Source organism: Orcinus orca, chromosome 14 (genome assembly GCF_937001465.1).
Source record: "Orcinus orca chromosome 14, mOrcOrc1.1, whole genome shotgun sequence".
Classification (NCBI taxonomy): Eukaryota; Metazoa; Chordata; class Mammalia; order Artiodactyla; family Delphinidae; genus Orcinus; species Orcinus orca.
In genome coordinates, this window is record NC_064572.1 from 59,146,341 (window position 1) to 59,172,414 (window position 26,074).

The 26,074-nt window shown below is 39.6% G+C and overlaps 1 protein-coding gene across 1 annotated transcript in view; it reads left to right on the top strand.

Moving 5' to 3' along the window:
* CC2D2B (coiled-coil and C2 domain containing 2B) overlaps positions 1 to 26,074 on the top strand; it is a 100,468-nt gene that overhangs the window by 70,402 nt on the left and 3,992 nt on the right. The window contains exons 26-35 of the mRNA XM_049696888.1: positions 2,610 to 2,706; positions 8,004 to 8,102; positions 10,505 to 10,687; positions 10,830 to 11,027; positions 14,176 to 14,265; positions 16,863 to 16,976; positions 19,190 to 19,324; positions 19,713 to 19,835; positions 24,274 to 24,332; positions 25,864 to 26,041. Of these exons, the coding sequence (XP_049552845.1) occupies positions 2,610 to 2,706; positions 8,004 to 8,102; positions 10,505 to 10,687; positions 10,830 to 11,027; positions 14,176 to 14,265; positions 16,863 to 16,976; positions 19,190 to 19,324; positions 19,713 to 19,835; positions 24,274 to 24,332; positions 25,864 to 26,041 (1,276 nt within the window). The remainder of the gene's footprint in view (positions 1 to 2,609; positions 2,707 to 8,003; positions 8,103 to 10,504; positions 10,688 to 10,829; positions 11,028 to 14,175; positions 14,266 to 16,862; positions 16,977 to 19,189; positions 19,325 to 19,712; positions 19,836 to 24,273; positions 24,333 to 25,863; positions 26,042 to 26,074) is intronic.

A 26,074-nucleotide genomic window follows, 5' to 3' on the forward strand; every position in this document is an offset into this window, starting at 1 on the left:
TTCAGATTCATCCATGTTGCCACATATTGCAGAATTTCCTTCTTTTTAAAGGGTGAGCAGTATTCCATATATATACCACATTTCCTTTATCCATTCATCTGTCAACAGACGTTTAGCATGCTTCCATACTGTTGTGAATAGTGCTGCAGTGAACATAAGAGTGCTAACATCTCTTTGATATTCTGATGCAGTTCTTTTGGATAAATACCTAGAAATGGGATTGCTAGATCATATGGTATCAGTTCTATTTTTAATTTTTTGAGGAACCTGCATAACGTTTTCCATAGCAGCTGCACCATTTTACATTCCCACCAACTGTGTGCAGGAGTTCCAATTTTACACACCTTCACCAGCACTTGTTACTTTATTTTTTTTGATAATAGCCATCCTAACAATTGTGAAGTGATATCTCGTTGTAGCTTTGAATTTCCCTGATTATTACTGAGTGTTTTATTATTAGTAATTTTGAGCATTTTTTCATGTGTCTATTAGCCATTTGTATGTCATTTTTGGAAAATGTCCATTCAAGTTTTAGTACATTTTAAAATCAGATTATTAGCTTTTTTACTATTCAGTTGTATGAGCTCTTTATGTATGTTGGAGATGAACCCCCTTATAATATATATGGTTTGCAAATATTTTCTCCCATTCCATAAGTTGACCTTGTACTCTGACGATTATTTCCTTTGCTGTGCAGAAGGTTTACAGTTTGATATAGTTCCACTTTTTTATTTTTGCTTTTGTTGCCTGTGCTTTGGTATCATGTCCATGAAATTATTGCCACAACCTATGTCATGAAACTTTTCCCCTGTATTTTCTTCTAGAAGCTTTATAGTTTCAGGTCTTACATTTTAAATATTTAATTCATTTTGAGTTGAATTTTGTGTATGGTATAAGATAAAGATCAAATTTGATTCTTTTTTTTATTAACATCTTTATTGGAGTATAATTGCTTTACAATGGTGTGTTCGTTTCTGCTTTATAACAAAGTGAATCAGCTATATATATACATACATCCCCATATCTCCTCCCTCAAATTTGATCCTTTTGCACATAGTTTTACCAACACCATTTGTTGAAGAGATTGTCCTTTCTTCATTGAGTAGTCTTGGCACCCTTGTCAAAGATTGGTTGACCTGACATAGATGCAAGGATTTATATCTAGACTCTCTATTCTGTACCACTGGTCTATATGTCTGTTTTTAGGCCAGACTGTTTCAATTACTGTAACTTCGTAAAATATGTATTTTGAAATCAGGAAGTGGGATCTCCGGCTCTTTTCTTTCTCAAGGTTCATATTTGATGCTAAAGGTATATAAATAGGCTTTTGTAATTGAAAATAAAGCGCACTGATCAAGACAGATTTAAAATGTAGAACTTAAAATTGTTCTCTAAACTCAAGTAGCAATTTTCAGTTGTTACTTCCTATACATCTTTAGCTCTCCCTCGGGTAAAAGGAATATAAAAAACTGTCAACTACATCTGTTATCAAAGTCCTTTCTCTTTTCCTGGCGCCCTTACCCCCTTCTCTTGCCAATCTTGTTCATCTCCCTCAATTTCTGCAGATCATATGGTTCTTGACTATTTGCATGGTTTTTTGATGGCATCCCTCTGACTTTTTTTTTTTTTTAACATCTTTATTGGAGTATAATTGCTTTACAATGCTGTTTTAGTTTCTGCTTTATAAGAAAGTGAATCAGCTATACATATACATCTATCCCCATATCTCTTCCCTCTTGCATCTCCCTCCCTCCCACCCTCCCTATCCCACCCCTCTAGGTGGTCACAAAGCACCGAGCTGATCTCCCTGTGCTATGCGGCTGCTTCCCACTAACTATCGATTTTACATTTAGTAGTGTATATATGTCCATGCCACTCTCTCACTTTGTCTCAGCTTACCCTTCCCCCTCCCCGTGTCCTCAAGTCCATTCTCTAGTAAGTCTGCGTCTTTATTCCCGTCCTGCCCCTAGGTTCCTCATAACTTTTTTTTTTTTAGATTCCATATATATGTGTTAGCATATGGTATTTGTTTTTCTCTTTCTGACTTACTTCACTCTGTATGACAGACTCTAGGCCCAACCACCTCACTACAAATAACTCAATTTCGTTTCTTTTTATGGCTGAGTAATATTCCGTTGTATATATGTGCCACATCTTCTTTATCCATTCATCTGTCGATGGACACTTAGGTTGCTTCCACATCCTGGCTATTGTAAATAGTTCTGCAATGAACATTGGGGTGCATGTATCTTTTGGAATTAGAGCTTTCTCTGGATATATGCCGAGGAGTGGGATTGCTGGATCATATGGTAGTTCTATTTTTAGTTTTTTAAGGAACCTCCATACTGTTCTCCATAGTGGTTGTACCAATTTACATTCCCACCAACAGTGCAAGAGGGTTCCCTTTTCTCCACACCTTCTCCAGCATTTATTGTTTGTAGATATTTTGATACTGGCTTTAATGAAAGATAGCAGTTGTCCTGAAAGCACATAGATTTTCTTATCTTATACTTTATAAAAGAAAATAATGCAGGCAATTTTATAGTCCTTTATGAATAATGCTTTTATAAAATCAATTAAGCATTTAAATATGTTTTTCTTATTTACAGCTTACCAGGACATGATTATAGCGTCTCAAGCTTATCTAAAATAAAAGATAATATATATATCAACATTTTTGATGAAATGATTATTGAAAAACATGAGGTAAAGTATAATAATTATAATAATCAATGTTGAAATAATTATAAGTTCAGACTGAATGAAGTCTATTAACATATTTGTAAATTTGATTTTAGATACAGTATCTATTTCCAACATTTTCTAAAAAGGATATGGGGCAACTTGAAATAAAATCAGACATATGACAAGTCAATTCAAAAATAACAGGGATCGGGCTTACTAGGGAAAAGATACAGGGTCTTACGTCACAGGGTTGTACTTTGAAAAACATGTAAAACAGAGGCTTCCCTGGTGGCACAGTGGTTGAGAGTCCGCCTGCCGATGCAGGGTAGACGGGTTCGTGCCCCGGTCCGGGAAGATCCCACATGCCATGGAGCGGCTGGGCCCATGAGCCATGGCCGCTGAGCCTGCGTGTCCGGAGCCTGTGCTCCGCAACGGGAGAGGCCACAACAGTGAGAGGCCCGTGTACTGCAAAAAATAAATAAATAAAATAAAATAAAATAAAATAACAGGGATCATAAACCACATATAAGAGGAGGAGAGAGAAATATACCAAGAATTTGGGAAAAGTAGATTTCTGCAATTGAACGTTACATTTACATGTGAACTTCCTGGTAGCCAAGCTTTAGCGTATTTTTAAAGTTTGCTGCACTAAGCATATTTACTGTGATAAAGATATATACATTAAGATGCTTTACATTGTTTACTGACATGTAGCAAGATATCCAAAAGCAGTGGTTATGAACTGAAGGCAGGAATCTGGGGTATTGGCAGCTCTTTTCAAACTTCGGCCCTTCCCCAGATTCAGGTAAATAGCAACAACAATCCCAGGGCTTGGAAATTGAATACCATGGCTTTCTTGATATTCTTAACAGTTGCATATGATCACTAGAATCTCAAAATTGTCTATTATGACCCTGGACTCCCTGGCATTTGTTCTTCTTAGAAGAGAGAGATCAGATTAAAATGGGAGCCAGAATATACTGCATTTTCTTTTGCAAGGTTTTTACATTTCTAACCTGGACTATCTACAAGTGGACCATCAGATGAATTTTCTAAGGAACGGGCCATGGCAACCTAACTGATACCATTATTTCTTGGCAGTAAGCCAACATGATCCATAATTACGGCAGCAAGGCAGAGGTGGATGGTGGAAAGGTAAAAAATGAAGCAGAAAGCAAGGTAGTGTGTGAGGAAAACTACAATGAATTATCCTTTTTATCTCCCTTCTTTTATCCTATCTCCTTACTTCAGCCCAGATAATAGTGTATAACTTTAATATTAACAGAAATTCTGAGTTTATGGATTTAAAAGAAGTCACATTAACATAAATAATCTAAGGTCTTACTCTTGTTCCACCCTCTACTCACAGAACCTCCACCAGTCCCTCCGAAAATTTTCTGGAAGCCTCCAAGTAGTCCTCATATATGTGCCTAAACATGACTGTTAGCTATAGTCATCCTTCCCATTTCAACAGTGTGTGTGTGTTCTTTTGATTCAGGCTCCACAGTTCTCAAAGCCACTTAAAAGAATCTCACCACCACCACTGTTGACATTGCCCCTGATTAGGATGCCATCATCTGTGCCAAGGGTATTATCTCCCCAATTATCTTTGAGCCCAAAGCTATGAAACTTCAGAATACCCAAGAGGTACTGGATTCTGCACAAACATGGGAAGAATGGCCCTATTTTCTCTGAATTCATACTACATATTATATATCTAGATCTTAAAGCAACAGTATTGGTACACAAAATCTCACAGTAGAAGAGCTTCTCCAGCCGCCGACCCTAATCATCAGGGGTCAAACCCAGGACAAGGGACCTAGTGGGGTACAGTGCACACCAACCCTTTCCATGTCCTCATTGTCCTTTCTCTTCACCTTGATTCCTAAACTCAGCCCAACCGCTCTCACCTTCCCTAATTACAAACAAAAAAATTCAGTGGATATAAGTACATACTAGTGCTAAAGAGAGGGATGTTGCCTATACTAGTCTTAAACGAGCAACATGCCTGTCCCAAGAGCTATTCTCTAACACCTTTCCTATATTCCCCCATTTCAGCACTTTTGTTGATGAAGTGAAAAATTTAAATGGCTAAAAGTGGAGTGAATCATAGAGTACTGCCAGTGGGGTTGGTCGTGGTGGTAAATGCCAAACCCATTTATGTCTAGTCCCTGCTTCTCTTACTACACATACTTTCTCTAATTTAAAAAATAGGATTATTGTGGCATAATTAGCATATAATAAAGTGCACATAATTAAAGTGTATACTTTGACAAGGTTGGTTTTTTTTGTTTGTTTGTTTGTTTTTTGCGGTACGCGGGCCTCTCACTGTTGTGGCCTCTCCCGTTGCAGAGCACAGGCTCCGGACACGCAGGCTCAGCGGCCATGGCTCACGGGCCCAGCCGCTCCGCGGCATGTGGGATCTTCCCGGACCGGGGCACGAACCCGTGTCCCCTGCATCGGCAGGCGGGCTCTCTACCGCTGCACCACCAGGGAAGCCCCTTTGACAAGTTTTGACGTATATATACCCATGAAACCATCATCAAAGTCAAGATAATGAACATATCCACCACTCTCAAAGGTTTTCCCCTGTCCTGTTAGAATACCTCCCTCCTTCCTTTCCTTCCTCCCACCCCAGGCAACCACTGATCTGCTTTCTGTAACTATAGTTTACATCTTCTGGAATTGTATAAAAATGGCATCATACAGTATGCACTTTTTTCCCCTTGGTCTGGCAACTTTCACAGAAAAATTATTTTGAGATGTGTCTCAGTTGTTTTATTTATCAACTAGTTCATTAATTTTTACTGTATAGTGGTAGTCTATTGAACACATACATTCTGTTGTATGTTTAAGTATTCAGCTATTGATGGACATTTGGGTTTTCTTTGGGGGTGGCTATTATAAATAAAGCTGCTATGAGCATTTGTGTATAAGTCCTTGTATGGACAAATGCTTTAATTTCTCTTGGGTAAATACATAGGAGTGAAATGGCTGGATCATATGGTAAGTAGACATTTAAGAAACTGCTAAACTGTTTTTCCAAAGTGACTGTACCATTTTTTATTTCCACCAGCAATGTATGAGACTTCTAGTTCTTTCACAGTCTTTACAGACAAGTGGTCAGACTTAAAAATTTTAGCCACTCTAATAACCGTGTGGTTGTATCTCATTGTAGTTTTAATTTGTATTTCCTAATGACTAATGATGGCGAGCACTTTTCCATGTATTTATTTTCTATCTGAACATCTTCTTTGGTGAAGTGTCTGTCCAAATCTTTTGTCTATTTTTCAAATTGGGTTATTTGTTTTCTTAATATTCAGTTCTGAGGATTCTTTACATATTCTGTATACAAACCCTTTATCAGATATATGATTTACAAATATTTTCTCCCGGTACATAGCTTGTCTTTTCATTTTCTCAACAGTGCCTTTTGAAGAGCAAAGTTTTAAGTTTTGATGAAGTCAAATTTATCAACTTGCTTTTGGTGTCATATGTTTTAGCTCTGTTTTTGCTTTATATATTTTGTAACTCTTTATTAGGTGCATGTACTTTTCTTAATTTTTGAATTTTATTTTATTTATTTTTTTATACAGCAGGTTCTTATTAGTCATCAATTTTATACACATCAGTGTATATATGTATATATGTCAATCCCAATAGCCCAATTCATCCCACCCCACCCCCCCACCACTTTCCCCCCTTGGTGTCCATATGTTTGTTCTCTACATCTGTGTCTCAACTTCTGCCCTGCAGACTGGTTCATCTGTACCATTTTTCTAGGTTCCACATACATGCGTTAATATACGATATTTGTTTTTCTCTTTCTGACTTTCTTCACTCTGTATGACAGTCTCTAGATCCATCCACGTCTCAACAAATGACCCAGTTTCATTCCTTTTTATGGCTGAGTAATATCCCATTGTACACATGTACCACATCTTCTTTATCCATTCGTCTGTTGATGGGCATTTAGGTTGCTTCCATGACCTGGCTATTGTAAATAGTGCTGCAATGAACATTGGGGTACATGTGTCTTTTTGAATTATGGTTTTCTTTGGGTATATGCCCAGTAGTGGGATTGCTGGATCATATGGTAATTCTATTTTTAGTTCTTTAAGGAACCTCCATACTGTTCTCCATAGTGGCTGTATCAATTTACATTCCCACCAACAGTGCAAGAGGGTTCCCTTTTCTCCACACCCTCTCCAGCATTTGTTGGTTGTAGATTTTCTGATGATGCCCATTCTAACTGGTGTGAGGTGATACCTCATTGTAGTTTTGATTTGCATTTCTGTAATAATTAGTGATGTTGAGCAGCTTTTCATGTGCTTCTTGGCCATCTGTATGTCTTCTTTGGAGAACTGTCTATTTAGGTCTTCTGCCCATTTTTGGATTGGGTTGTTTGTTTTTTTAAATTGAGCTACATGAGCTGTTTATATATTTTGGAGACTAATCGTTTGTCTGTTGATTCATTTGCAAATATTTTCTCCCATTCTGAGGGTTGTCTTTTGGTCTTGTTTATAGTTTCCTTTGTTGTGCAAAAGCTTTTAAGTTTTATTAGGTCCCTTTTGTTTTTATTTCCATTACTCTAGGAGGTGGGTCAAAAAAGATCTTGCTGTGATTTACATCAAAGAGTATTCTTCCAATGTTTTCCTCTAAGTGTTTTATAGTGTCTGGTCTTACATTTAGGTCTTTAATCCATTTTGAGTTTATTTTTGTGTATGGTGTTAGGTTTTATTATATATTCTTTTTTTTTTTTTTTTTTTTTTTTTGCGGTACGCGGGCCTCTCACCGTTGTGACCTCTCCCGCCGCAGAGCACAGGCCCCGGACGCGCAGGCTCAGCGGCCATGGCTCACGCGCCCAGCCGCTTCGCGGCATGTGGGATCTTCCCGGACCAGGGCACGAACCCGAGTCCCCTGCATCGGCAGGTGGACTCTCAACCACTGCGCCACCAGGGAAGCCCTATATATTCTTTATCACAGTCTATCTTTATATAATATTATGCCACTTCATATATAGTGTAAGAACAGGATATTACTATACTACCATTTCCCCCCCTGTGCTTTGTGTTAGTGTTATCATACATTTTCCTTATATGTATGTCATAAACGCCACAACAGGTCATTATTATTGCTTTAAATGGTCAATTCTCTTTTAAAGAAATTTTTTAAAGGGAGAAAAAAAATCTTTTCTATTTACTCTTTGGTTTCTTTTTAAAAAGGAAGAGAATTTTTTATACTTACCTACATGTTTGTGTGAAATTATCCAACACATGATAGAGAATGAGTAATAGAAAAATTATTTATTTTAATAGGATCACAGTTTCAAGAGCTGCAGTGGTCATTCATATATAAGAAAGAATTGGCTTGGATCCATTGTCTTCCCTTTCTCTGCTCTCCTGCAACAATCTGAGGTAATAGAAGATGATTCTTTGCTAATTATTCTGAATTTTTGTCTCTGGCTAATAGAAATACCTGTGCCTTTGAGTCAGATTCTGACTGGCAGGTTGATAAGTCAGTCAAAATGATCCTGTATTCAACTGCCCCATGGGTGTTGGAGTATTTGAAGGTTTTAGCTGTCTCTGGAATAGGAGACACCCACAAATTTATTTCATGTATTTTTAGAGTGTTTGTTGATGAAGAAAAGGACAGGTAGCCTTAGGTCTTAAAGCAACATTCATATTTGCTCATAATAGTTTTGTAAGACCAGATTCATAAATATTCTGATTAATGACATTGCTTTGTAACCATGGGTTCCAGGAGTTTCAGCTCCTCAAACACTGTTTATTGATAATGGTGAGACTGATGATTAGCATCTGTGTCTGTGGTACCCCCAGAGGGCTCTGCTGTTGGGTTTTGCAGCAAGAAAATGCCTACATGGCCAGCAAAATATAAAAACCCCATTCTAGATTTCATCTGGGGCCCTGTAACTTACAGAGATATGCCAGTTACAGATGATTCAGCAATGAATTTTCTACCTCAAGGAGTTCACTGTCTATAGAAGAAAACCATTTCAGTACGACATGGTAATGCTGTAGGGCTTTGATAGGGGCATGAGATTGGTACTATGAGAACACTGAGTAAGGAGTACCCTACCCTTCCTGGTTTGGAGGGGGAAGCAAGGGGGTGTTCAGAGGGGTTCGGGGTAGGTGAGAGGGGAATGAGGAGGAGGATGAAAGATCAGGGGAATATTTACAGAGGAGATAACTTTTAATCAAGTCCCTAAAGATGCATTTATCAAGCACACAAAGTCATTTGACTCAGAAGGATTTATGTGTCTATCAGTTAGTACTGTATTCAGTCATATGCAACAGAAAACCTGACTAACAGTGGCTGTTGTAAGAGGTCTATTTATCTCACAAAAAAGAAGTCTAGATGCCAGTGCATCTGCTCAAGAATATCATCAAGGATCCAAGCTACTTTTGTCTTTCTGTTCTACTCTCCTTATCATGTGACTTTCATCCTCATAATTGCACCTCCAGCCTCATATTCATGCTGCAGACAGGAGGTGGGGTGAAGCAAGAAGGGGCAGTGCCTGTGTCAGGAAAACAGACACTTCCCCAGAAAACGTCTCAGACTTCTTGCATTTTACTTATGTGACTTGGTCACTACATGGCTGTCATGTTACCACCTAAAACTGTTGGTAAGAAAGGAGAAGAGAATGGAGGAGAATAGAAACATCTGTGTATTATGCAATCACAGGATGTCATGAGGGAGCACGTTGAAAATACAAGTGCTGCAAATAAAGAGCAACGGAGATTTTAAATTGTTGGAGGTAGAGGGCTTCCTATGTTTGTAAATCCCTGCAGGCGTTTCTCAGTCTCAGGCCAGATGCTAGGATAGAGAAGTAGTTAAGAATGTGAGCTTCAAAGGGGGACCAACCGGGCTTCCCCGGTGGCGCAGTGGTTGAGAGTCCCCCTGCCGATGCAGGGGACACGGGTTCGTGCCCCAGTCTGGGAAGATCCCACATGCCGCGGAGCAGCTGGGCCCGTGAGCCATGGCTGCTGAGCCTGCGCGTCTGGAGCCTGTGCTCCACAGCGGGAGAGGCCACAACAGTGAGAGGCCCGCGTACCGCAGAAAAAAAGGTGGACCAACCTGGGTTGTAATCCCGGCTCTACTACTCATTAGTTTTGTGATCTCGCACAAATTACTTACATGCTCTGAGCCCCAGTTTCCTTATCTATAAAATGGAGATAAGAGCGGTGTCTACCTTTTGAATAATATGATCTATATCAAGCACTTGGCAGAATGCCTTGTACATAGTAAGTGCTCAATAACTATTAGTTATATTAGTATTATTATTAGTTATTATTGTAAATTATCTCCTCCCAAACATGCGCGTGCACGCGTGCGCGCGCGCGCGCGCGCGCGCACACACACACACACACACACACACATAAGATCCCTCCTCCAGTGGACTTTGGGTCATCTTTCCTGCTGTTACATTTTTTTTCCTCTTTCCAGACCCAATGCAAAATGTATCATGGTCTTTTAGCATTTTCTCTGAGCTTAAATTAGATCTTCTAAGAGCTTTTATCACTCTGGTCCATTAACTTGCTTCATTGTTTCATCCCTTTCTTACTTCTGCCTTCTCCACGTACTACGTATTAGACAGGGACCCAGGGTGTCAAGGTTGCCTGTGAACAAATCATCATGGAGAACCTTACCATCCTTGTGCAAGTACCTATTAGTAGAATCAGCATGAACCCATGCAAGCCTGTTTCCTGCAATGGAGAAGACTGAACTGAGCTATACTATATTTGACTGATGTTTATTTTCATCATGCAGAATCCATTATACTGATATACTCTTTCAGATTAGTGGAACATTTCAAGTAAATATTCCACCAGTTTTGCTTGGGTATACTTGGAGTGAGACTTACGTGTCTCCTAAAGAAGATTATAATGGACAGAATTTAAAAGAATGTACCTTCTTAAATATTTTTGCTACTATTGAACCTCAAATATCATATGCCATCTGTAATCCAGAACTAAACAAGGTAGGTTTTACACTGAATTATTTTCATATATACTATCAAAGAAGTGTTAATTTCAAAGCTGACAAAAATGAATGTTGGTTCTTGATATTTTCCTGTGGAGACATTATAGTACAATGTTGAAATGTTTTAAACTCGATTCTAGTTTTCAGGTCAAATAGATGTTTTGGAGAGAGCACAGATTTTTAAAAAAAATTGTAAGGCATTATTTCCTGAACGAAGAATCACAACTACTGTTTTTAATGATGAAGGGATACAGATCTTAGTAACAAGATATATCAAGGCATTGAATCCACCTCAACAACTCCTGGATATATTTCTTCATGATTCTAATGCAACACTTGTAAGTTACATTTATTTTAGTAGCTTTATTGTGATAGTCGTATACCATACAATTTGCCCTTCCAAAGCATATAATTCAATAGCTTTTACTTTATACACGGAGTTGTGCCACCATCACCACGGTAAATTTTAGAACATTTGATCACTCCAAATTTATATTTATTTTAACTTGTTTACTTTTTATTATTAACTTTGAGTATAACTTTCTTATTAAAATTACTTTACCTTCAGAGACAGTTTCCTGAGAGAGAAACCATCTATGTTGCAATGTGTCCTCTTGAGCACCAGATGGGAGAAAACATTTCTTCCTGATCCCCTTCACTTCTGCCCACTTGTACTAGAGAGTCACTGTTGCCACACCAGTTCACGTGACCATATCAGCTTCACAACTTTTCTGTCAAACTTTGAAAAATGACACAGAAAAATTCCTTTGACTTCCAGGCAAAATTAAAAGTTATGTTTCTAAGGGAGTTGTGCCCTTCTAAGGATTGCTTCTTGTTGTATGCGGGAGTGAAGAAACTATGTTTTCTTGTTTTATTTATTTTTGGCTGCCTCGGGTCTTCATTACTGCACACAGGCTTTCTCTAGTTGCGGCGAGCGGGGGCTACTCTTCGTTGTGGTGTGTGGGCTTCTCATTGCGGTGGCTTCTCTTGTTGCAGAGCACGGCCTCTAGGAGCGCGGGCTTCAGTAGTTGCAGCACGTGGGCTCAGTAGTTGTGGCGCACGGGCTTAGTTGTTCTGCAGCATGTGGGATCTTCCCAGACCAAGGATCAAACCCATGTCCCCTGCTTTGGCAGGCGGATTCTTTAACCACTGTGCCACCAGGGAAGTCCAACTATGTTATGTTTTGCTCTGTAAACCGCCAACATAACACTTCCCACCCCATCCTTATGTGGCTTTATGCATATCTGTTAATTACCAGCTGACAAAAGAGACATGTACCTGTATTCATTATGGACTCAGAAGAGAATGTAGCTTCTTCCACTTTGAGAAACGAAAATGTGAAATCAGAGATCTAGTCTCCCGTTGAAGAAAAAAATAAGCTTTGCAGACACCTTTACTTTATAAGGTTGGAACAGCAGCACCATCCATGAAATACAAACCACAAATTTTACTGTTTCTGAAGTTCCTATATTGTTATTAATTTTGGTCTTAAGTTGATAGATTCCACAGAAGGTGATAAGTATCTTTTACCTCTTCCTCCATTAGAAAATTAGTTTAATAATGGATTTCTTGATCAAGAGCATCACCACTTACTAAAACGTACATGGAGAGAATAATCAATAAACAGGCTTTCTAGGATCTTTTTTTTTTAAGTCTTCTGCAACATTTATTGATAAACAGGAAAGGGGTTTTATTTACAGTTTTAAAGCTCTTTTTTGTCACTATTTTTAGTAATTTTCTATCTATGTATGGTAATATCCTGTTTTAAAAATACTTTATGATTTAAGACTTTAAATCATAACATGTCTGTTTAGCTGATTAGTTCTCCCCTATACTTCTAAAAGAGAAATTGTACAGTACAAGAGTCATTCATTGGGATTAGATTTATTAATCTAGTTACCTACTAGTTTGACATTTTAGGAAGGAGGTAATTGGGTTTTTTTAATGATGGATAAACTTGTGCTGGTGTTTTGGATCTTATGATGCTGAGCATGTTCTGCACTGGTGCTAATGTTTAACATAATTTTATATTTACAAACATACCTGCTACCCAGAGGCAAGTATTAATTTAGTCCATATGGACTACTGACCCCTCTTGAGACTGCAACATACATACTCCTAAACACACTCATACATATTGTGTTTAGACTTTAAAGTATCTTAACCCATTTCTGGACATGAATGTGTTATAAACCTCCTGATTTCTAGCAACATATTAAAAAACACTGCTATTAAAAACACTTCACAAGTCATTGTCAGCCATTGCTGGCGTTCTGTCACTAGAAAATACACAGCAATATCTGGTATGTTGCAAGCTTTCAAGATAGCCTGGATTTTAAAAGTTAGTCCATTAGTTGTATCTGATGGATGTAAATTTGCCTCCTAGTTCACTTTGTGTCAAGAGCTAAAACTGTGAACTTTCTCTTATTGGTGGGTAATAACTGAAAATAAAGATTTTATTTTCATAAAAAAAAAAGAAAAAAGAAGCTTTGATTAAAGGGCATCTATGAAAAATCATTTATACCTTTTATTTATTCAGGCTTGATCGAGTCAATTGACTCTCCTCAGAAAATTTATATTATTTCCCAGTATAAAGCTCTTACCTGGATTCTTTAAGCTAAAATCAAAAGTCCTAGTTTAGATCACCATTTGCTACACTCTGCTTTTCCATTACGTGTTTCTTGCCTGTTTCCTGACACCGAAAGTCCAAGGAGATAATAATGCTCTCAGATTTCTTTCAAGGACAATCTTTGCCTTTTTAAAAAAGCATAAATCCTAGCTCCTTTGCTTATCAAGGATTGTGAACTATGTTTAATTAATTGCATGAAGTCAGAAACGTGACCAGTGTAGGAAGTCATAATAGTGCATAAATGGTAGCTATTGTAAATCAGTGAAAATGTTGGTGAACTTTCTGTGTTAGCTCATTGTTTATTTGTACTCCTTTCTTCTTTCCTACTCTAGTCCGAGTCCTTATCTCCAGCCCTATAGGGGGAACAATCCACAATAGATCTGTTGTTGGAAAAAGTCGGCTGCACCAATGACTTCTTGCTGCAGCAACTTATAACTAGTTTTTATTAATAAAAATATTTCTGCTAGATTTTGAACCTAAAAGTAAATCAAACTTTTGCTATTCTTCAACATCTTTTTTCATTTTTTAAACAGTTATACTTTAAAGTATACATGTAATGTATCGTGTTTAAATTTTTTACTTATTACAATGAAATATAATGGTTAACATGCATGCTCTGAAGTCACGCTAACTTGGGCTTATTCCCAGAGACCCATAAATTGTGTTCGTGTGTGACCCTGAGCAAGTTATCTTAGCACTCTAAGCTTGTTTCTTCTTTTGTAAAATAAAATTAATAATAGTGTGTACTTCATAGGCTTGTAGGATACACTAAATGTGATGACAGTGCATGTAAAGCACTGTGCTTGGTGATAGGCATATAGTATGCTCTCAATAACTGTTAGTTAATATTATTTTAGGACCTCGTTGCTCGCTTTGTATCTTTGATTCCTATTATGCCTGATACACTGGATGAAAATGATGGTTTTGATATATGGATGACATCAGAGGTAACAAATTACATTTTATAATTTAAATGTATAGCATTTCTTACTTGCTTTTCTTTTAAAGAAAACTTTTAAAAAATATTATGCACTTATGTAGTAATTTGCTTCGTGCAATTTGAAGGTAATTGATAATTTAATACATCATTTTCAGCTCTATAACGATCCGTAAAAATAATTCTTAGAGACCAAAATTCTTATTCAACATTTTAAGTAGCTCATAATATTGAGATTCAACGGGAATTCCAGGAGTACAATATTATGACATTCTCCAGAGAGAAATATGGCTTGTTCACTATAGAGGTGGTCAGACCCTGAAGTCTAGCAGAAATACCACCACTTCCCAGAAGCTTTCCCCAGTTTTCCCACATCTGAATGAAGAGCTTGTATAGCAGTGCTCTTCCTTGGCACTTGGATTAAAATTGTCTTTAGTCTGATTTCCAAGTAAAATACAGGCCCCATGCAATATTTGGGACATATTTATACTAAAAGACTACTTGTTTATCTGAAATTCAAATTGAACTAGGCATCCTATTCCCCGCCCCCCTCCACAAGTGTGGCAGCCCTAATTAGAGCACATTTTCCATTCCACCTTAAATTATATTTAATTGCTTATATACTGGCCCTATACCCACACACTGTACATATACATCCCAAGTTTAATCTCCTTGAATGATAAGGAAGATTTGATTCTTATTTATTTTTATATTCGTCACTTGTACGTACTTTAAATTTAGCAAGTATTCAATATTTTTAATGGAAAATACCAGCCTGATGGGAGCCTAAGAGAAGGACACTCTCCATCTGGAACTGATAGTCCTGGCACTTATCTAGAATGTTTTAGAGGTTAGATTTTTTTAGCTGAAATGGACTTAGCGGGCACAGGACTAACTTAATAGGTCAGCTACCCTGCCTTCTGCTAAGTGGGAGTAAGGGAGATACAAGCACGTGGTTTGTTTCAGGATCCAGTGATTCAAATCTGGTAAAACTCAAAGAGGAGTCAGTTAACTCTAGATTCTTCTTAGACTCTTCAAACTAATCAGAATGTGTCCAGGGGTATTATGATCCTGCAGAACATTGAAAGATAGCCTCTAAAGTAGCTAAAAATAACCACAAAATAACCATTCAGGCAAATACTAGTGCTCCCGAGTGCCCTCCAATCCAAACAATACCCATAATCCACAGGTTACCACAGTCATAGGCTTCCTCTTGGCCAATGTCTTCCCATTGACATGAACTGTTTGGACTTGGGATACCCATGAGTGAATGACTAATTAGTTTGTCACAAGACAAGAGTTATTTCTCCTACCCAACATACAGTCTTGGAGTCAAAGAAACCTTGGTTCAAATCCTACGTCAACCATCTGATAGCTGTGTGACCTAAGATAAGTTATTTAGCTTCTTTGGACCTCAGTTTCCTCATCTTTGGCATACAGGGGTTTTGAAAGGATAGGCACCTGGAACGCAGTATGTTAGTTACCCACTCTCATCCATTCCCTCCTTCTCTTATGAAATCCAGTCAGGGGAACCTCCTTGGCCTGACGTTGAAGACTGCTCATAATCTGCTCTTCATTCTCCTGTTCACACACACCTTTCAGAAGAGCCACGTTACCATCCTCCCTAGCCTCCTCAGCATCACATTCAGCCGGTGTGTACTGATGTGGCCATATCAGTTGTTAAAACATTGAAATGCTTCCAGACTGGTAAATAGTCACTCCAAGGACTCCTGAGCGCCCCCTCCCCAAGCTCCCTGACCACCACAGCCCTTTCTCTGGGACTAATGAAATGGAAGCACATGTGCAGTCTAAATGGTGCAGCCGCTACTCAGCAATAACACATCATTGCCATATGAACATTTGGGCCTGTACATTTTGTTAGATCCTTTGATTTTTCAAGCCAGAAATCCAGAGTTTTATATGAGATCTTCCAACTTTTAAAAGCATTTCGGGGCCAAACGAAACACACCTATCAACTAGAACTAGGTTACAGACCACTGGTCTGCCACCTCTGCTGTGCTTTTTCTCTCCTGCCACCACTGCTTTACTAGGCACCCTGTATGTGATTACACCCAGCCCAACTGTTCAGCTCTTTCAATTAAAGAAGTTTCCATTACTCTTTCTGATTGGGCTCCAACTCAGATCTCTTCCTCTCTTTCAGTTGAGAGCACTATGTTGGTACAGGACAGAGTGTAGCTCCATTGACCAAAGGATCCCTTCCTCCAAAAACACTATGTGATTTCCCGTCAGGTGAAGTTCCTTAAAATATCAGCCAAGATATCCCTGTTTTCCAAGGGTATATGTCTCAAACAAAAATGCCCCATTTTGGAGGATAAAATTATTGGGTCACTTACACAGTATCCACATTAATTATCCCATGATAAAGGTGATCCTTATGTTCCAAGTTAATGTTCTCTCTTTCTAATGCCCTAGTGTGTTCACAGGCAAAGGGTGCTGGAGCTTTCGGCTTTGCAGTCATCTTAGTGACCTGGCAAGAATGTGTGTGTGAGGGTTTGGAGGGACTCTAAATCTGTTGAATGCTTGCATTACTCAACTTTCTCTCCTCCCCTCCTTTTTTGTGTCCTTGTTGCTTTTGTTTTGCCTTAGCGCTGCATCAGTTTGGCTATTGGAAATAAGGAGGAGCATGCCATACTTCTCTGTAATTTCTTCCTGTATTTTGGAAAGAAAGCTTTGGTCCTCCTAGGAACCTCGATGTTGGAAGTAAGTGTTGGACTTAATATTTAAATAGTGTAAGCAAAACTAATTAGCTTTTAGCTGCAAGTTTAAAAGACTTCAACCCCAAGTTTCCTTCTTTTCACAAGCTAATTAGGAAATTTCCTAGGCGAACAATTATTTACTTAGGAGGATAATGTTCGTTCATCAAAATTTCTACAATGTAAAGAATGACTTCCTTTTGTTTTTCTTCTTCATAAAGTAGTACAAATAAGAGTGCTACTTCATGGAGCTACTAAAAATATTAAATTACATAGTAAATAGCACTGGGGACAGCACCTGGTTTATGTGGAAAATGCTCAATAAAATGGTGGTGGTAGGTGATGTAGTAATAGTTACAGTAGTAGTTATAGTGGTTGTTAACCATCATCACCACCATCATCTTTATGTGTCCCTAACACTATATTTTAAGATCCTTAAGAAGTACTTCTTCCTGTTTTACACTGCTCAATTTTTAATCGTGTAAGAAGTGGGCCAGAAATTTATGTTAACCTACCTGAAATTTTTACAACTTATATACACCTGCATTCAAACCTCCAGAAAGCTGTCTTCTTTTGGATGTTTCTATTTCTACTATGAATATCTTGATAAGTGTCAAAAACTTCCAGTCTTGTTCTTGTCATGATCATTTATTTCTCTATATTCCCTTAATTTCCCCATATGATCCCCCGCTGTAGTTTTGAGTGCCACTAGATGGCAGTAAACAGCCAACAATATTTCAACAAACATTTTTACAGTTTTACCTCTGAGTCAACACTGGGTGGCAGCACTCATCTGTGCCTTTCACCTCTGCTACTGGTTGAGGTGAAGCCTCTTTACTGTAAAGATGAGCACAGTGATAAAGAGCAAGAGCTTTGGAGTTAGGGAAACCAGGCTACACAGCACAGTGTTAAGAGTACAGGTTTGGGGTTTCCCTGGGGCTTCCCTGGTGGCGCAGGGGTTGAGAGTCCGCCTGCCAATGCAGGGGAGACGGGTTCGTGCCCCCGTGTGGGAAGATCCCACATGCCGCGGAGCGGCTGGGCCCGTGAGCCATGGCGGCTGAGCCTGCGCGTTCGGAGCCTGTTGCTCCGCAACAGGAGAGGCCCGCGTACCGCAAAAAAAAAGAGTATAGATTTGGAAGTCATAAGAGGATTTTAAAACCCAGAAATGACGTTTACTAACTGTACGATCTCAGCCTTATTTCTCTGAGCCTCATTTATCTCCTCCCCGAAAAGGAGTCATTCCATTTACTGTTACCCTAGACAAGCTTCATGTGAAAGATGGTCATGACCATCATCCCTGCCTCACAGAATTTGGAATTCATGTGAGAAAATTAGTGAGTGCTGAGTACAGTAGCTGGGGTACTCAATAAATGTTAAATAGTCATTATTATTGTTACCTGACATTTTTATTCTTTGCTAAATAAGAAAGGTTTATACTTCAAAAGTATGTGCAGAGCGAAATAATCACATAATGACTACTTTTATTCCTCAGGTGCTTTCCTGTGTAATTTTTCTCTGGCCTCTAACTCTGTATCTTGCTCACAAAATTAATTTTATGGCTTTTCAACTTCACTTGGCTTTTCAGAGCCTTAGGCAAAATTCCATTCCCTAACTCTGCACGGTGTTCACCCTTGGTCTCCAAGTATGTTCCACATAAAGCAGGGCTAATCCATATAGCACCTTCGTGTGAATCACACAAAAGCGCCCCTACCTCCAAACCCTTTAGTACTGGCTACTGGGAATTGGTCATAATATACTGATTGTGTTAGAACAACATATTTTATTGCTATGAGGGTACACCCTTCAGGACCATACGTGGCAGCACTAGCTCAAAAGTTCTCATTTGAATCCTCATGCTAGCCTGGGCCTGAGGATTTCAGTTGCTTTGGTTTTATCCTTTTCAAAAAAATTGTAAAGGTCCTAAAAAAGGCTTTTAAAAATCAGAGATAGCAGAGAGTTCCCTTGTGGTCTAGTGGCTAGGATTTGGGGCTGTCACTGCCGTGGCCCAGGTTCAATCCCTGGTCAGGGAACTGAGATCCCGCAAGCTGTGCGGCAAGGCAAATAAATAAATAATACAGGAATAAAGAATAACCAAGGTAACTGGCAATATTATCTATTAAAAAATCAGAGATATCACATGCTTACAGTATAATTTCCACATACGAAAATGAGTGAAATCAATCATCCACCAAAAATGCCTTTAACTCTTTCTTCGCACAGGGGCATGTGGCTTATGTATTAACGCCAGAAACTGATGAATATTTGCTTTGGAATCCATTAACTGGGCAATGTCATAAGCAGTTTGACCCATTTTGTCCCTTACAAAGTGTAGATTGTTTGTTTGATGGTGAAAATGTAAGTATATGGCGGGGGGCGGCGGGATCTTGAGTTATCTCCTCAAGAGTTAAACCTGTGGTTCTGTACTCTGACCATATATTAGAATCATGTGGGAACTTTGAAGAAGCTATAGATGTTCAGTTAGAATCCCTGGGGTGTAGGGCCAGGGGAATCTTTTATCCCCAAGGCTCCTTAACGTGATTCTACAGTGCCTCCGAGGTTGAGAACCAGCGAGCAGTCTAGTGCGCACACACCCCTGGAATCTCTGTACCTCCTGCCTCAGAACCATCCTTGGCTTCTGCCACTTCACTGGGGAGTAGGACTGTAAAATTTTGCTCCGTCCTAACCTACTATGGGCTTCGTACTCCTGTGGGCCTCTACTGATTTTATGTTGATGTATTAATAGGTCTGGTTTAACATTCAGCAAAATAATTCACCAGGGGCTGTATATTTTGACTATTCAAAGGAAAGTTTCTGGAAACAGTTGCTTCCAAAGAATTATCAAGGGACGAAAGCACAAAGCATACAGGTAAATTATACTTTTCCATGTGTGTCTCTATGAAAGTTACCATTGGTTCTAATCTTAGGAATTGTGACAGCTCTTATTATGTTTATACAGCTGATTGCTTATTGAATTATTTGGCAGTATTAATAAAACCTAGTTTTCTCTGCCCTCCAGCCTGAGTTTGGGCTATTGTGATCCTTTTTCTCTACTTGCAGAAAAGAGGAATTGAGAAGAAGGTATCATCTTAATTGTGAATTTAGGTTTTAAAATAAAAATTTTAAAATGTTCATCATGAAACATAAAAAATAATGTCAAGATGGTGTAATAAGTTCTTACTTTGACCTAGCCCTTCTACTACATATCCATAACAATGATAAAGTATAAAAATTGAAAAACAGAAGGCTTATCTGGGCTCCAAACCATGCTAGTTATCTCATGGAATAGAAGCAGGACAGAAACACTAGCAGTGAGTGGGGCCCAAAGAGGACGGCACCAAGGTCTGAAAATGCTTCATGAAATCCAGAGAACCAGAGCCAGTCTCACTTTTTGAAGCCAGGGACTGCGTTGCGGCTCCCCTACTTTGCTACTCTTGAGAGAAGATGGGAAAGAAAAGCAGCAGACTCACTGCCTGGGGCTCAGGAGGTAAGAGACCAAAGTACAGAGCTGAGAATCAGGAACCAACCTAGTCACCAGATGGCTTGTCCAGGGGATCTATGATGTACTCACTACTGCTTTGGGAAGGCACCCAAATTCCATTTCGACAGCTGTTTCTGGATTGAGAGCCATGGTATGGCAGTGTGCAGGCAATTGCAAAATTCAAAAACTAGGAGCTATGACCCAGAGGAAGAAAGAGAGGGGGGATGAGAAAAAGGACAATGGAAAAATAGGAAGAAGACAATTCACAGAAGCAGAAACTCTAGGGCTCAACGTCACTCATAACGAGGGAAATGCAATTTAAAACAATAAAACACTATTTCACATGTAGAAGATTGGCCAAACTTTTTAAAAAGTGTGATCACATCTAGTATTGGCAAAGAGGCAGAGAAATGGTGGGAGTGTGAATTGCTATAAACACTTTAGAAAGCAATATGGTAAGGTTGGTAAAGCTGAAGAAACCCAGCCTCTGATCCACCAGTTCATCTTCTAAGTATGTACCCTAGAGGTACACGCACAGGGAGACAAGTACACGAAGGTCATTACTGAATTGCTTGAGATAGCAATAAATAAATAAAAGGAAACAATTCATCAACCAGAACATGGGCACATGAGTTATGAATACTCCTACTATAAAATATTCTATACAGCAGTAAAAAAAGAATATATGAAACTACTTTACTGTAGTTCTTAACTTGGCTGTACGTGCATTGTATCAGAACGTCTGAGGGAAGAGCCCACGCATTGGTATTACTTAAAGCTCCCCACGTGATCCCACATGCAGCCAAGGTTGAGAACTACTGACCTAAAGCCACTGTTATCCGCATGAATGAATATAAAAACTGTAATGTTAAGCAAAGTAAAGAAGATGTGAAATGACACACTTATATGAAGTTTGAAAAATATATGTTGTTTACGTATATAGAGATATATAGTGATAGTGTAAAAGCTTGCGTGGGAATGATAAACACCAAATTTAGGGTAAAGTTTCCCTTTGGAAAGAGGAAAAAAAAAGAATGATATCAGGGAGCAGTATACAGAGTACTTCAAATCTGTCTGTAATGTTTTACATCTTTATAAAAAACCTAAAACAAGTATGGAAGAATGCAACGATTAGATGTAGCTTGGTGGTATGTATGTTGGGTGGATGTTCACTACATTATTCTCAGTGCTTTACCTGAGAGTGTTTGACATAGTTCATAATATCAAAAAGAAGGAATGGTGGTTGTGGGGAGAAAAATCAAACAGTATCAAAGTGTAAAAAGTGAAGAGTTTCTCTCCTCTTCAACATCTTTTCCCCACTTTCTAAGAAATCGCCACTGTTGGTAGCTTCTTGTGCATCCTTCTAACATTCTCCTTGCAGATGTTTGTAAAGTCCTTATAAGGAAGGGGAAATGTGCTTATCTCTCTTGAGCAAACCACATTTATGGCATCCACAGACCTTGCTTGCTTTTCCCATTCCCAAAGTTGTGACCAAAGTATTGCTGCCTCCTAGGGGGGAGAATGATATATTTAGAGTTGAGGTTTTTTGTTTCTATTAATCAGTCTCTTACTAATTCAGGTAATGTGTATTGAGTGCTGCAGCAGGCCAGCACTGTTTTAGGTATAGGTACCACAAGGAAAAAGACATGTCTCAGTGCTCTTAGAGCTTGTGTTCTAGAGGAGGAAACAGAAGGAAATGAGCACTTGCTGTACAGAGCGATAAATGCTACTATAGAAGAAATGAATGTGCTTTGGGGAGCACTCAGCAGGAGGCCTGAGGTGAAGGGGAGTTGCAGGGGCTTCCTGGGGAAAAAAGTGATGACTAGCAGAGTGAAGAAGGGTGAGCAGGAGCTGGTTTAGATGGAAGTTAAGGAGGAGTATGGTCCCAGCACAGAGCGGGGACAAGCAGGCATGAAGACCTGCAGTGGCAAGCGGATGTCTGTCGAGGAGCTGAAAGGCCAGCCTGGCTGCTGCCAAGGAGTGAGCCGAGGACAGTCAGAAGCCAACATCACCAAGGCAAGGGCTGCCATCATCAAAAGTGTGTTTTTAAAAGCCACTAAACCCTTTGTCAAGTTGAATATATAAATATAAAACTCACAGTTGCATTTGACTTGTATCCCTACTGATTTCTTTCCTGTGGGTTAATGGCCCTTGATCTTCTGCCTTGTCGCACACATACCGGAATAAACCACTATCTGTGGTGAACACTGTTGTCGATTTTTTTCTTAATCGCAATTGAGAACACAAATTTGAGTGTGTATGATGAGAATATGGGTATTCAGAGATGGAGTTAACAGGGAAATCCTCTCGAAGTTTTAAAGGATATGAATTCCCTGAAAGGGGCCTTTGCCTGAAAAGAAAATAGACTAACACTCCATAAACTTATCAAGTCAACATAACCCAGGCCTCTTTTTCAGGCCTGAAAGTGGCCTAACTAATCCGTAAGAGTTGCCAGGATAGGGGTGCAGGGGAGTGTTTTGGAGGGGCAGACAGTGGTTGGTGACAGCAATCAGGGACTTCAGTTTACCTGTCCTGACTGTGATAGTTGGTGGCCCCTGTAAGGTGATGCTGCAGTTTATGCTTCCCTTTCTCCAGTATCTCTCATCTCCTGCCGTGTTCACTGTGGGGAAAGTCACTGTGCTTGAGCCTATGCTCTAATCTAGTGGTTATCCAGCCATGGCAGGCATCAGAACCTTCTGGAGGGCTTGTGGAAAAATGGATTGCTGGGCCTTACCCTCAGAGTTTCTGAATCACTGGGTCTGAGGTTGCTGGTCTGCGGGCCACATTTTGGGAGCCACTGGCTTAGATCATCCCCTGACAGACTGAGCCCCCTCAAATCACTCCCGAAATTTTCTAAGACCTAGAGGCCTAGCAAATGTTTCCTTCTTTTCGTACAACCCTCATTCCACTCATGAGGGGGAAACATCTGTCCGTGTCTCTATAGCTCCTCTATTTTACTAGAGGAGTAAGTAAAAACCGCCTAAACCCAACCCCTCACTCTTGTCTATATGAGCCCTGCAGGGAGGGGAGGAACGGGTTAGGTAGCGGGGAGGGGGTTGGAGAAGTCCTCTCCTCCTCCCAGAAAATCCTGCTCAGGGGGCAACATGGGGGAACATGGTAGAGCATTGCTCCCTGCTGTTGCTGGGGTGCCTGGGGCAAAGGCTTGGCGACGGGGAGATTGAAATGGACTCTGCATGTATGTGCGAGTGTGTGCACATGCGCACATGCAAACACAGAGCCCTGATTCCCGCCTGCTGAAAGGAACAAACAATCAAAGAAGGAAGATGATACACCATGTTACAGGAGTAATAATAACAATAGTATCTGATCTTTGTTGAGCAATATGTGCCAGGCTTTACATGTATTACTTGATTTTAAAATCTTTGCATGATCCCAGGGAAGTAGGTACTGTTATTGTCCCTCTTTAAAAGACGTGGTAACTGAGACTCACAGAGGTTAAGTGACTTCACCAAGGTCACAGTTAATAAGTGGAAGATACCAGTGCAACTTCCAAGATTATCTGGTAGAATCAATAAACATGTCCAATGCTTGTTTGAATAAACAGATGGGGATAGCAGATCTGTCTTCTTCTGTCATGAAAAATATCTTTTGTACATCCATTCTCCCTTCCATGCCCTGGTGAAGTAGTATTAAAATCAAAGGGAACACTGTGATCTGCGTTACCTTTGTGTCTCTACCATTGAGTGTTTTTGCCACATGAGACTGGTTTAGGTTCACCCTCATTATAATCAGCACTCCAAGGGCCTACTGACGTAAAGATGGTCTCCCTAGAATCTTTTCTAACTTTCAGTTTTCTGTATTTCAGCCTGAAGAAATAATTTATTCTGATACTAATAAAAGCATGGTAGAAGATCTAAAGAACAGGTATGATCTCTATTTATATATTATGAGTATCATGTTTTCGCTCTAATCTCTCATTCAGCCACCCTTCAGTCCTCTAACCCAGTCTCTCAAAATACCCATTAGATTCAGCAACAGGAGCATGAAATGCAGATTATAATCATCACTTCCACTGAGTCATCTGTCTCTTGGTGCATCAAAAGTCACCCCTCTGCTATCCAGGGCGCTTCTTGAAAACACATGCCAAGTTAAATATGGTTGCATCTGGAAAACACCGTGGGCTGCCGTTAGGAAGTTCTCAACACAGACACCTGTTGAGCCGTATAGTAATAATAATGCAGTAGCTAACACTTCTTGAAAGGACAGGAAGGTAAATGGCCCACAACCTGGTGTGTGGTAAAAACAGCCAAGCTGGGTGGCAGCAACATCAGTACTGTCCCTCGTAGGCACCCTCCCCCTCCCCCCACCACACACACACACACACACACACACACACACACACACACACACGTCCGGAGGAGTGGTTGAGTCAAGCCCAAAGGGTCACAGCCTTGCAGCAGACCTCACTCCTACTCCAGATGTGTCAGAAGCTTCTAGATCTGACTACCTCCAGTGACTCATGCTGACACAGCAGGCTGGCATGTAAGCCGCTACCAACTAATTGAAACAGAATATGACAAAAATCATTTTGCCACTCCCTTTTCTCACTGGCACACAACTCTCATCTCTTATTCCCCTCCTTCTTCCCCAACTCTTAACAAACAAGGAATAAAAGCACTAGGAAAATGGTCCCCAACTTCTGGTTTTCATCAGAAATTGCTTCTAGAAATATCTTAAAATATAGGTGCCAGAGGTCAAGACCAGACCTGTTGAATCACTATCTGGAAGATAGTGAAATATTTTGATAAAGTTCTACAGGTGATTCTGGCGTATAGCCGTGACTGAGGCTCTCTGCAAACTCGAAACCGCTTAGTTACTTTATGGACTCAGCCGAGAGGAGAGGCCCAGCAGCTTCTTCCGGAGCACACAACGATTCTGCCCAGAGGAGAAGCTTCCATCAACCAACTCACACTGTGCTCCACTTTCTCCCCTCCCCGAAACAGTTCCTCAGCAGGCACTGTTTTAGAGGCAGCATAGGTAGGCAAAACTCCCTGCCCTCGTGGAGCATACATTCTGGTAGGGAAACTGCTCATCATACTGACCAGTCCAGTGCTTCATTTCCTCCCAATGCTGCTTGCTGAATTAACTGATCCAGTTACCCCATTCCTGCTAACATTATCCCAGACAAGATATCTGAATTTTTATAAAGGCATTTCTTGGAAACACAATGTCTTATGTCAAAGGAGGGTCTTGGAGAATAGGAATGCCAACCCAGTAATCAGATGGTAGGCACATCACACCCAGTAGGCAGATATCCCTAGCCATAGAGGTCTGGTTTTCTCCTAAATCAAAAAAGGATCATTCTCATACTTGAGAAAAAGTGACAAAACTTTTTTCACATTTATTTAAATGAGTTGTAATTTATCATAAAATAATCTTTGCATTCTTACCTTAGGATTGAAAGAACTCTGAAATATAAAATAATGGAATGGCGACCTAAACAGCCAACACGTTGGAATAGACAATGTACTTTCATTTTAAGACAAATCCTTCCTAAGTTAGAGCTTGGCACCGGAAACATTGTTTCATCTGAAGAAGAGAGTGAATTTGAAAGACTGCTACAATTTTATTGGGTTTGTATATGATTTAATGCATTAATGTCATTT